Below are 13,131 nucleotides of genomic sequence, written 5' to 3'. Positions count from 1 at the left end.
TTTTATACTTGTGTGGTGCTTTTATGTTGGAAGTCTTCACTTTAATTGGGCTGATTTTCCATCCATCATGAACAAGAAACCAAGATCCTTAAACTCCTCCACTTCAGGCAGAGACTACCACCAACTCAGAGGGCAAAGTGCAGAGTCATGGCCTCAGACTCAGAGGAGTTTAGTGCAACCATGGCCTGAAGAAACCAGCAGAAACACATCGTCTATGAAAAAGAGGAGATCCTGAGGTTCACAACCCAGACAACATCGTCCACTCCACAACTTTAGATCTTCCATATTAAACTTTAACACCTTGACAGGTTTCAAACTGGGCAGCATTAAGTTAAATTGATTCTTGGTGAGACTTCAGTGTCCCTGACTTTTTAATCAACCTTCATAACTCATCCTACTGTTATACACTTGTATCTTGATGCTTTAAACCTCTAAAAACTCATCATAAAGGAAGATAATTAAAATATATTGTGCTGAAATGAAACTCACTGTAGATGATTGTTCCAGCTGCCAGGACAACAAAAACCCCCAAGCACCCCAAGAACAGAGGAGACCGAAGGGGTGATGATGGTTCATCTTCTTTTTCATCTGAAAAACAGTGAAATTGTGGTTGAATCAAACCCTTTTAAGATGAGCTCCAGCCAACACAGAAAAAAGCTACAGCCGTTTCTTTTTTCCCCTGAGGATTCTCTTAATATGTGGCTTCCTTGTGTTTTAACCCCAATGCGGGAGGAAGGTCAGGAGGAGCGCTGATGTCACAGTCGTACAGCGGGGAAGCAGGGGGTTGTCCTGTCAGACAGTCCGTTTCCAAAAACACACACAAAAAAACCTTGTTGTAAAAACGCACACGGGATCAGTGTGAGCCAGTCAGACTGCGCACAAAGTTAAAAACTTAAGGGATCTAAACAGGGTTGGGTTACTTTAGTAATTTTTTTCTAAAAAATACTTTTAGGAGTAGTTTTACTATACTGTGCTTTTTACTTTTTCTTGAGCAACTTTATGAAGTATTGCTGCTTGAGTAAAATTTTTGAATTCTCACTGTGAGTAAATTCACTGAATAAAGCATAATTATAGTTTAACCAAAACTTCACCAGACACAGACACAAACCTGCAGATTTTCTTAAAGTTTCATAACTTTTATTTTGAAACAAATTGATTTAGAATTTTTTTTGTCTTATTTTATTTGGTAACCATATTAATTATTTTCATTCTGATCTTTAAAATAAGAATATTTCTACATAACTTTACATTTTGGTCAGTCTGATTATATAATTCTTAAATATTAAATGATTGATAATTTGATCAGTTTCTCAGTACTTGAGTAGCTCTTTTTTAACCAAACACTTTTTCACTCTTACTTGAGTAATTTCTTCAATGGCTACTTTTTACATGTATTTGAGAAAAAATAAATTATATTTAATATCAAAAACCAATCCATGCTGTGAACAAACCCTGCACAGTTGCTGCAGACCATTGCTGTCTGGACAAAAGATCACAGCATCGTCGTCATCATGCAACATATTTAGACCCAGACGTGAGCAGAATATCCAAAAAATGCACTCAAGTAAGAAAAGCACAATTTGAACATATTTTCAACATAGCAAAAAAGAGTGACTTCTTGACTGTCAAGAGCAAAAAGGACACTAAATTATCTTTCCCTGACTTCACTCTGTCTGGCAGCAGTCAAGTCAAGTCAGTGATGAGGTGAAAGATTTGGGACATTACATCACCGCTGACTGGGTCAACAGACTGTAAACACAATCAGTCACACTTTGACCAACTCTGTTCAAAGCCCAGCAAGCCTCTTCTCTAGTTTGTGGAATTACTGGCGCCGCCTTAGTTTATATGGTAATGGATGATCATTTTATTGTTATTGTGCCATTTTTTGTTTTTGTTCTGCCTGTTTTTGTTTATTATGAACCATATATGTATCAGATTAAGGTTTGATTGACTGACTGATTAAATAACCCCATCTCTTAAGACCGCAGGAGGGAAGAAGTTGCATTTAAGCGATAAATGTTCTTTGAAATTTTATGTTTATAGACATTATTTGAAAATATAACTGTTATTAAAAAAATAAAAGGTTTAAAGTAAACTTAAATTCAGCTTTATTGAATATATTAAAACACTTATAATTGTATTTTAACAGTTAATTTGTTGTTTAAAAGTATTTTTTCAGTAAGACTGAATGAAATTTAATCTACAACCAAAAAAAAACTATTTCTAAATACTGGAAGAAAATGTAAAATAAAATATGAGATTTCTCCGATGATGCAAAGAGATTAAGGCTTGCATGTGACGTAAAAAAAAAATCCCACTATAACTTTCAACTAATTAAGAGCACTTGGATAGTACTGTTACCTTTCAATCCTCATAAAATATATAATATATATTGAGTCACTTACCATTTTTGCTACGGAGTGTAGAATAGGCGTTATCGTCCTCGCTGCTCTCCATCCTTTACAGAGAAAATAATAAAGATTAGAAAATGTCCAACATCTCTTTGAATAATCTCAGCTGTAGCTCACAGCAAAGCAGGCAGGTTCCTCTTCCAGCTTTTAAAAGACAACATCAAGGTTTGATGCAGCATCAGAACATAAAGACAGTCATAAAGTCGGTCTTCTATCACCTGAAGAACATTTTCAGGATTAAAGCACTAATGTCCTAGTAATATTTTTCTTATTATGAACTATTTAACTGTGTTAAAAGTTCTTCATTTAAGATGGGCAGTGTTAATAATGATGAAGATATGAAAGTTTCAGCTCAAGAAATTTATAATGCAGTCATGAGCCTAAATAATAATGAGGCTGGTGATATGGATGAGGTGTTAGACTGTCAAGCAGAAAACTTTTTCCTTTGCCTACCTTGTGTTTTTCTGGTTTTTTAGTCCATGGCATTTTGCCTACCTCACCTTTAGCTGTTATATTAGAGACTATTATGAAAGACAAAAGTGGCAAAATAAATGATCGGCCCATAGCTTTAGCCAGTGTGCTGTCCAGGAAAAGATTATACTGATAAGGTAGAACATTTTCTCCTTACTTCTGATAATCAGCTTCACTTTAAATCAAACCATGGCACAGATATGTATATTTTAGCTTTGAAAGAGATCTTACATTTCTATAATTGACCCATTTCCACAATGTTTATGTTCTACTGATGTCTCAAACTGGAACTGGATGGTTTTTGACCATGTTAATCATGAAAAGTTATTTTATAAGTTATACATCAGAGGAGTTCCCAGATCGACAGCTCCTTTTAAAATAAGGTAATAAGGTACAGAGTTACACAGGGAAGCATTCTGTGTCCTCTGCTTTTAAAGTATACAGGGATGATTAATCAAACTGGCTACAAAATTGTGCCATAGGGTGAGTTGAATGTTGGTGGGATTATAATTAACCACTTCATGTATACAGATGACATGGTTATTTTTAGTCCTTGTAGTGCTGGTCCTCAACAATTATTAAAAACCTGCTCACAATATGATCAGGAGTATGGCATTGGCTTCATTCACACTGCAGCCCGAACTGACCCAAATCCATTTTTGTTGTTGTTGTTGCCTTAATTCAACTTGTATCTGATCGTTTTATGACAGTCTGAACAATACAGTTCCGATTTTTACAAATGCAACCCAGGCATCTTGGATATTTGGTTCTAAAGACAATTTGTATCTGAACTTTTCAAACGTCACTATTCTGCGCCGTGATAAACGCAAGCGGAAAGAAAAACATCCACCATGGCGGACGATAATGAGGATTAAGTTGTTAATGTGCTGGCTCCCCTTGGACAACAACTTAAACATTGTAAGATAGACTTCCTCGTTAGCATCCATTTTTACTTCCGCAAACACTGAGCACGCTCTTTACGTGTGACGTTACTACGCACTCTACTGAGCATGCGGGACATTTTAAGATCGTTTGCAAAAGCGCCAGAGACACGCTACTGGTTTGCAGTTTACACACGGGAGATCACAGTCGCATTTATTTAGAAATGTGAACGACCATGCAAAAAAAAAAAAAAAAAAGAGGTTTCTCAATAAATCGGAATTGAGCATTAAAGCCTGCAGTGTGAACTCAGCCATTATGTTCAATGTACTGAAAAGTAATACGATTACGAAAACCAGGGAAGATCAGAACCTGGTACTTCCTAACTTCTCTGTCGCTGTTCAGCTTGGGATGAGCTTCTTCCAACTAACTCACAGCTATCTTTGTGAGAGTTTTCACTTCTGATTAGGTGGTGGAGTATCGAGCGGACATTTAAAAAACGCGCGGATGTAGAAAGCATCTGTATCGTATCTGTCTCTAGGCAACCAGGACAGCAGTTCCTGCTGGCAGCGCCGTTACGCAGCGGACGGATAAACGTCCGCTGACATTGGAGCTACCCTAAATATAGCTCCAGTGTTAGGTTAATAAGAAATATTGTACGACGATGTCACAATTGTCCTGTATTTTGGCAAGCCCTACATTAGTAATTAGCATTTAGACTAGCGACAGTAAACAGTAACTTCTAAATATTTAAAAATACAATCGATGTCAATAAAACACTGCCCTGAACTTACAAACACTAATAAACAACGGCGCCTATCTGTTACTTCTACACTTAACTTACCTGTGAAAACAGATAACGTCGGGACGGATTCGCCCTCAAGCCGGGCAGGTCTTCTGAACTGACCAACGTCTCTATCTAACGATGGACTCGCTGCGCTCTCTGCGGATGTACACATCGTACGCGATGTTTTCAAAGCGTTCTTCGGTTACGGCCGTATTCGTAGCCCTACGTCACCAGAGACCGTAAATAAATTGTTAAAACAGTTAACAGAGTTGGGTGGTAACTAGTTACATTTACTTGAGTAACTTTTTGTAAAAAATAAAATAAAATAAAAATAAATAAATACTTTTAGGAGTATTTTAGCTGCGTTGTACTTTTTACTTTTACTTGAGTAAAATGTATTCTGGAGTAAAATGTTTGGATTCTCTATAGTGGGTATGCTCACTGTGAGTAACTCCACCGAATGAAGAACAAACTTGTTTTAACAACAAAAAGACACACACCTGCAGTTTTTGTTAAAATTTCTCAAGTTCTGTATTTAAAAAAAGATTTGAAAAAATGTTTTGTTTGTCTGGTTTTGTTATTCATATGAATTATTTTTATTTTGGTCTTTAAAATACAAATAATTCCACATAACTTTAAGTTTTGGTCTGTCTGATGTTGTCTTTTTTAAATATTAAATAATTAAAGTTTTCATCAGTTAAGTAACCTTTTTACCAAATACTTTTTACTCTTACTTGAGTAAGTCCTTGGATGCTACTTTTTACATTAACTTGAGTTAGCAAATTTACTGTTGAGCAGTAATTTTTCAAAGACGGAGCTACATATGCAGCATTTATAATCTTAGAGTTGAAACCTGAAATGAACAACAAAGCAGGGAGCATCAGACTCACAACATGGAGGTCAAAGACTGACATTACCATAAATACACAAAAACATAACCAATTATTCATATTGAGTTATTATTCATGCAAAAAAAAGTTGTAAGATACATATTTTGATTTTTGCTTTTTTTTTTTTTTGCTCTGTGCTACAAAACCACACACCTCTGTAACTCCATTGGCACAAGTTAAAATAAAAATTAACACTCAGCTAGGTCTGTCACAGTAACAAATTTTGCTGGATGATAAATTGTCCCAGAAGTTAATTCAGTAAACAATAATATTGATGTGCTGCTGTTCAGAATAACTTTACCTCTTTGCCATTTTACCAGTGTTTCATTCTGACTCTCATACTGGCTTTCTAAAATCATCCAGACTGGATTTAATCCCCATTCTGTTGTCTGCATCCATATTAGTGAGATTGATCTGGTGTGCTTGTAAGAAATTCAGACTATTGTAATATTAGTTATGTGGTGGTTCCTCTTGATTAGTGCTTCAAAAAAGGAAAAAAACAGAGTCTCAAATGTTTTCAAAACTTATTTATTTTTCCAGGACCCTCTCATAATTTCCATTGACTAGATTTTAATCTTTAATTTTTCCTTGAACAATTTTGAGTTTTGTTGTTTGTTTTTTTACATTTACTTCTGCACCTTTATGTAAAATGGATATAATGTCTGAGAAATACCTGCCTCATGCAAATGAACCTTCACACCTGTGGTTCCAGGTAAAACCATATAAAGATCCTTTTAGCTTTTCTGAGCTAAATAGAAAAGCTTTATAAACTTCTTTCAGAGAAACTCTTGCAGGTATCTCGTAAAAATAAAGGTTCATTGGATCCTTTGTCAATTTAGATTTCAGTTTATTTTTAGATTGGCCTTTAATTGGATCATTTATTACACTGAGTGAGCGTCTCACCAGCTAACAGTGGATTTTCTTTGAGTTTGTTGATCGCAGCGCTGGAGCTGACGAGCCAGCCTCTCTCTGAAAGCCTCAGTGAGGTTTGAGGCAGGAGCTTTGTGCTCATCGGACGTCCAGCCGAGGGAACCAGCCATATTGTTGTGAAAAATAATTCATTTCCACTCACCGCTAGGTGAAAACACTCAGTCAGGCTTATTTAATGCCGTGCTCATGATATGAGAGCCACAAGATGAGAAACTCATGAACAGGTCAGACTAAAGCTCCAGGTCAGACTCAGAGTTTGCTCTGTCAGTCAGAGTCCACAGGTTGGTTTTATACCAAAGATAAGGAATCCTGAACAATGGAGAGACAGTCTGGTTCCTGAGCAGCTGCAGGAAAACAACATCTCTTCCTGGCTGTGCAAACCAGACAGGTTCATTAGGTGAGAGTTCATAAACACTAAGAATGAAGAGACAAAACGACCAGCAGATTATTGAGGTGATGATGACTTGTATATAGAAATTCATGACACAGTTGAGCTTTCCTGCAGGAAACTTTAAGTTAGATGCACCTTGGGAAAGCTTCATGCTCACAGATGAATTTGTTCTGGAAGAAACTGTCGGCTTTGTTCCAGCTCTCTGAGGGATTTCTTCCTGGCATCAGCCTGGCTTTCGGTCCTGGAGTTTTGAGCTCCTCCTTCATCCAGAACCTGGAAAACAGAACCATGAACCTCAGAATAGGAATGTGCCGATCACTTTCTTTAATTTTGCCGCTACAGTGTTCTGATCCAACACTTCAAAAACCTTATATATCATTTAAAAGAACACTGGGGCTGGATGAACCAAATGCAGGGATTTATTGTCATTGGACAGTTTCAGTTAAAAAAAAACTGAACATGAAAACTATATTAACAGTATCTTTAGAGCTGTGGTAAACAATTATTTTAGTAATGGAGTACTCTACCGATTATTCTGACAATTAATTGAATAAAAATTTTATCAAATAAAAGATTGGTAAATTGTACCATAACAGTGACTGGATTTGGTCATGCTTGTGTCCGAAGTTATGCCCACTATAAACACCTCTGGTTTCCATTTCTCCTGATCCAGACATGCCAACTGTTCTGACGCCTGCTAAGCTCCTGACTCAGAGGATCGATCTGGTGCTGCTACCAGCTGGACAATCTGACCTCAAAGAGCTTTACAGGAAGCAGTGGAAGCAGGTCCAGGCTCTGGCCAATGCGCTCTGGAAACGCTGGCATCAAGAATACCTGACATCACTACAGGCAAAAGAGGCATGAGGAGAAGCCAAACCTGTCAGAAGGAAATGTTGTGCTTCTTAAAGATGCTCATCGTGGTGGTGAATGCCAGCCCCTTTGTAAAGTGGTATTGGGTCAGGATTTTAAAAAGGTTTATTCTGGACTTGTCTCTGAAGTTGTTTTACTTATAAAAGGGGAGCAGTGTTTGGTTTATGTTAGCCTGGGAGAAAGACATCACTAAGCAGAGTAGGACCTCTAGTGGTCACAATTTTCACAGCAGTGTTATGTTGTATCTTTAGTGTGTGTAGTGTTAAGCTATGTGAGGAAGCCAAACAGGAACAGCTTTTTCTACTCTGCATCACATGTGAGTGTGTTTGTGTTTACAGCAGGGGCGCGGTATAGGGGGAAAAGTGATGACAATTCTAGGGGCCGTGATCAGCAGGGGGCCGTCCACAATTTGATTATTTGCTCATAGAAATTTAAAAAAATCGGGGTCCTGTCAAATACAACATTAATCATATTGTATTTTCAAAGATTGTTTTTAGCAGTAATAATGTAATGTTACCCCTCCCAGACCAAAAACCACACATCCGTTTTTGCCCTGAACCCCCCTATCTGCGTTAAATGGTTTGTTCCTGCTTGGAGTGCTTGACGGTGACGCTGTTCAGCTGCAGTCAGTAGAAACTGCAGCTGAATACAGCTTCCACGAACGACTGTGGCAGTCACTATGCTGCTAAGAGAGAAAAATGCAAGAGTGTTAATTTATAACTCAGTTTTTCTCCAAGAGAGGTGAGTAGACTGTGTGAGATTATCAACTATTTAGCATCGTTAGCTTAGCTACAAACTCCTGGTTGCCTCCATTTCACTAGCATTTGATGAATTCAGGAAAAGAATTACCAACATATTCATATATTTAACTTGTCCCTTGTACCTTTTATCACTTAACAACAAGTGAGTCAGTCAGCAGCAGTTATAACCCTCGTCCCTCCTGACCCGTCCTCTCCTGAGTGAAATTAAAGCTGCAGTATGTCACTTTTATATAAATATTTTCCACATATTTGTTAAAACTGTCATTATGTTGTGACAGAGAGGTAATCTGTGAAAAATCTATTTTCTCTGTTTTCTCCTAGTGCTAGAAACAACCAGTCAGAGGTAGGAGAGGTTTAGTGCTGTCAATCACAATCTCATGTGGTGCTGCTCATCCTTCCTCCTCCTCGATTTGTGCCGTGCTGCAGCTAGCATAGCACAGAGTTGTGTAGATTCAAACCGTCAATGCTCAGTTTAGTTAGCATAGTTACCAATGATGACAGATAAACGTTTTTTTGTAATGATTAGTTGTTTCTCCCCCATTAGCACATTTAGCAGTGAGTGAATGAGGCTAATTGACAGCGCTAAGACCCTCCTCCTGGTTCTGATTGGTTGTTTTGGTCAGAACGGTGCATGACTTTAACCAGTAATAATAATTCAGAAAGGAGGTGGAGGAGATTGATTGTTTTCACAGATTATCTGTCTATAACAAACTACTACGACATGGTGACAGTTTTAACAAATATGGAGAAAACATATTTTTTTATTAAAGTTATGTACTGCTGCTTGAATAAAATGCAACTACTAGCATTTTTGAGAAGTCTGGATTGCTTTATGTGTCGTTGCACGTTGCTTTAGACTTTTGCTCATGGGGAGAGACATTTCAGTATCTAAAACTAATAGAAGAAATTTAAGCAACCTACTTGCATACTGGATGTGGACTGTTGGATGTTAAATTCATGAGCAGTAAATATTGTGCTAATTATCAGCATAGAACCAAAGAAAGCAAGGCAGATGCAGACCTTTAAAATTGTGATGTTTTTTATGGGTCAAATAGACTCAAAAAATTGTAACAGCAGCTGTGCAGGGGGGGTGAGGGGGGCAAAATAATTCTTTTCTCAGGGGACCCAAGATTCCTGGTGACGCCCCTGGTTTACAGTATAACTGATACTGAGGTTATCTCGTATCTCATATGAACAAAGATAACTTTTATATCTTTTGTTTGCTTGAATTCACTAAGTTAACATTTATATGGGTTTTTCCACAGACGTTAACGTAAAGTTGCTCCTGTTTTTGTTCAGTTAATGAGTGTTATTTTTTCATGCAGAGGAAACAAATGTAACCGAGACATATTTGCACTAGTTGTTTTTTTTTTTACAGTTTTACATTGAGTCTTAAGTAAAGCTTTGAAGGGAATCGTGCAGCTTTTCTGGACGATAATTTATCTGCAGACCTTGCCTACACATACAAGCAGGGGCAGAATAAGGAGAATAAGGATGAGCTGCGTCTCGAAGGCGGTGTCGGGTCCTAACAGACGATTTGCACAGCTGAATTGTTGCCACAGGAGATAACAGCATTTCTCAAACATGCATGAAAGAATCAAAACTCCAGGTATGTTTTTGATGAGGGAATAATATTATTACATGAAGAAAAGTTGTTTTTGCATAATAAAATGTACACTTTTAGATAATACAGGAGATCTTACCCAAGTGTGTCCACGTGTCCATCAACCCAGGTCCAGGTGTTGTTAGTTTGTTGCAACCCCAGCCAGTATCCCCACTGAATATCAAAGTAAGATTTGACATGTTTGCTGACAAATTCCTGTCAACAGATTTTTTTTACATCAGCATTAATTTCCTTACTTTGAGTGACCGATTTTCCAGAAACTTCCAGATTAGCTCTAGGCTTCTAGCATAGGTGGCATCAGATTTTACCTGCTCCTCCAGATCATTAATTACAACCAAATCTGCTCGTCTGTCCTGACAGAACCTTCGACTTTGTTCCCAGGTCTTCCAAGGAGCCGGTTCGTCGTAAAACAGGTAGCATTTCTTCTGAAAGAGGATCCAGTCATGCAGGCACGGCTTACATCCTGGATCCATTAGACGATGGAAAAGATCAGAAAGTGAAACTTTGGTAAAAATAATCTGAAGTATAAAAAATAACATTTAATGTGTTAATAATATTTAATGTTTCAATAGTCAAAATTGCTCTAGCAAAGATGTCAAAGGTAGAGCGCAGACCAGTATTGGAAGACGATTAAATTAAGCTACTGTTCTATGTAGGAGTGCCGTACCACAGGGCTCTATGCTCGGTTCACTCAAAAAATATACTATTTTTTGAAATAAAAACTTTGTGTAAACCTATAAACTGCTGTGAAGTGAGCTAGCCAGACCCCGGGTCACTAATAACGGCCAAGTATGTTTTGAAAAACTATTTATAATTGAAGGTTACATAAAAAAAATAAATAAAAATGAGATAAATAATCCAAATTTTCAAAGGTAATCTATAAATGTAATCACCTTTGGCAGGACAGAAGTCATTAATTGGAAAGATGTCAAATTTCTGGATGAATCCCAGGGTCAATTTCAGCTCCTCTGCCTCTCGGGTCGCCTCCTCTGTCTTTAGGGTCGCCTCCTCTGNTTGTAATGATTAGTTGTTTCTCCCCCATTAGCACATTTAGCAGTGAGTGAATGAGGCTAATTGACAGCGCTAAGACCCTCCTCCTGGTTCTGATTGGTTGTTTTGGTCAGAACGGTGCATGACTTTAACCAGTAATAATAATTCAGAAAGGAGGTGGAGGAGATTGATTGTTTTCACAGATTATCTGTCTATAACAAACTACTACGACATGGTGACAGTTTTAACAAATATGGAGAAAACATATTTTTTTATTAAAGTTATGTACTGCTGCTTGAATAAAATGCAACTACTAGCATTTTTGAGAAGTCTGGATTGCTTTATGTGTCGTTGCACGTTGCTTTAGACTTTTGCTCATGGGGAGAGACATTTCAGTATCTAAAACTAATAGAAGAAATTTAAGCAACCTACTTGCATACTGGATGTGGACTGTTGGATGTTAAATTCATGAGCAGTAAATATTGTGCTAATTATCAGCATAGAACCAAAGAAAGCAAGGCAGATGCAGACCTTTAAAATTGTGATGTTTTTTATGGGTCAAATAGACTCAAAAAATTGTAACAGCAGCTGTGCAGGGGGGGTGAGGGGGGCAAAATAATTCTTTTCTCAGGGGACCCAAGATTCCTGGTGACGCCCCTGGTTTACAGTATAACTGATACTGAGGTTATCTCGTATCTCATATGAACAAAGATAACTTTTATATCTTTTGTTTGCTTGAATTCACTAAGTTAACATTTATATGGGTTTTTCCACAGACGTTAACGTAAAGTTGCTCCTGTTTTTGTTCAGTTAATGAGTGTTATTTTTTCATGCAGAGGAAACAAATGTAACCGAGACATATTTGCACTAGTTGTTTTTTTTTTTACAGTTTTACATTGAGTCTTAAGTAAAGCTTTGAAGGGAATCGTGCAGCTTTTCTGGACGATAATTTATCTGCAGACCTTGCCTACACATACAAGCAGGGGCAGAATAAGGAGAATAAGGATGAGCTGCGTCTCGAAGGCGGTGTCGGGTCCTAACAGACGATTTGCACAGCTGAATTGTTGCCACAGGAGATAACAGCATTTCTCAAACATGCATGAAAGAATCAAAACTCCAGGTATGTTTTTGATGAGGGAATAATATTATTACATGAAGAAAAGTTGTTTTTGCATAACAAAATGTACACTTTTAGATAATACAGGAGATCTTACCCAAGTGTGTCCACGTGTCCATCAACCCAGGTCCAGGTGTTGTTAGTTTGTTGCAACCCCAGCCAGTATCCCCACTGAATATCAAAGTAAGATTTGACATGTTTGCTGACAAATTCCTGTCAACAGATTTTTTTTACATCAGCATTAATTTCCTTACTTTGAGTGACCGATTTTCCAGAAACTTCCAGATTAGCTCTAGGCTTCTAGCATAGGTGGCGTCAGATTTTACCTGCTCCTCCAGATCATTAATTACAACCAAATCTGCTCGTCTGTCCTGACAGAACCTTCGACTTTGTTCCCAGGTCTTCCAAGGAGCCGGTTCGTCGTAAAACAGGTAGCATTTCTTCTGAAAGAAGATCCAGTCATGCAGGCACGGCTTACATCCTGGATCCATTAGACGATGGAAAAGATCAGAAAGTGAAACTTTGGTAAAAATAATCTGAAGTATAAAAAATAACATTTAATGTGTTAATAATATTTAATGTTTCAATAGTCAAAATTGCTCTAGCAAAGATGTCAAAGGTAGAGCGCAGACCAGTATTGGAAGACGATTAAATTAAGCTACTGTTCTATGTAGGAGTGCCGTACCACAGGGCTCTATGCTCGGTTCACTCAAAAAATATACTATTTTTTGAAATAAAAACTTTGTGTAAACCTATAAACTGCTGTGAAGTGAGCTAGCCAGACCCCGGGTCACTAATAACGGCCAAGTATGTTTTGAAAAACTATTTATAATTGAAGGTTACATAAAAAAAATAAATAAAAATGAGATAAATAATCCAAATTTTCAAAGGTAATCTATAAATGTAATCACCTTTGGCAGGACAGAAGTCATTAATTGGAAAGATGTCAAATTTCTGGATGAATCCCAGGGTCAATTTCAGCTCCTCTGCCTCTCGGGTCGCCTCCTCTG

General features: G+C 37.5%; 1 protein-coding gene across 1 annotated transcript; it reads right to left on the bottom strand.

The window, feature by feature from the left end:
• Nucleotides 1–14: 14 nt before the first annotated feature.
• Nucleotides 15–12,641, bottom strand: LOC103150839 (C-type lectin domain family 17, member A-like). Its single transcript, XM_016680957.1, has 5 exons — nt 12,448–12,641; nt 12,219–12,334; nt 6,895–7,032; nt 2,406–2,458; nt 15–588 (listed from the first exon to the last, which is right to left on the bottom strand). Exons 1-5 carry the CDS (start codon nt 12,610–12,612, stop codon nt 443–445), a joined length of 618 nt encoding a protein of 205 aa, XP_016536443.1. The 5' UTR covers nt 12,613–12,641; the 3' UTR covers nt 15–442.
• Nucleotides 12,642–13,131: the final 490 nt, after the last annotated feature.

The sequence above is a fragment of the Poecilia formosa genome, unplaced genomic scaffold (assembly GCF_000485575.1).
Source record: "Poecilia formosa unplaced genomic scaffold, Poecilia_formosa-5.1.2 Scaffold263, whole genome shotgun sequence".
In the NCBI taxonomy this organism is placed as follows: Eukaryota; Metazoa; Chordata; class Actinopteri; order Cyprinodontiformes; family Poeciliidae; genus Poecilia; species Poecilia formosa.
The sequence above is the reverse complement of the archived record's forward strand: the minus strand, read 5'-3'. Positions and strand labels throughout refer to the sequence as shown.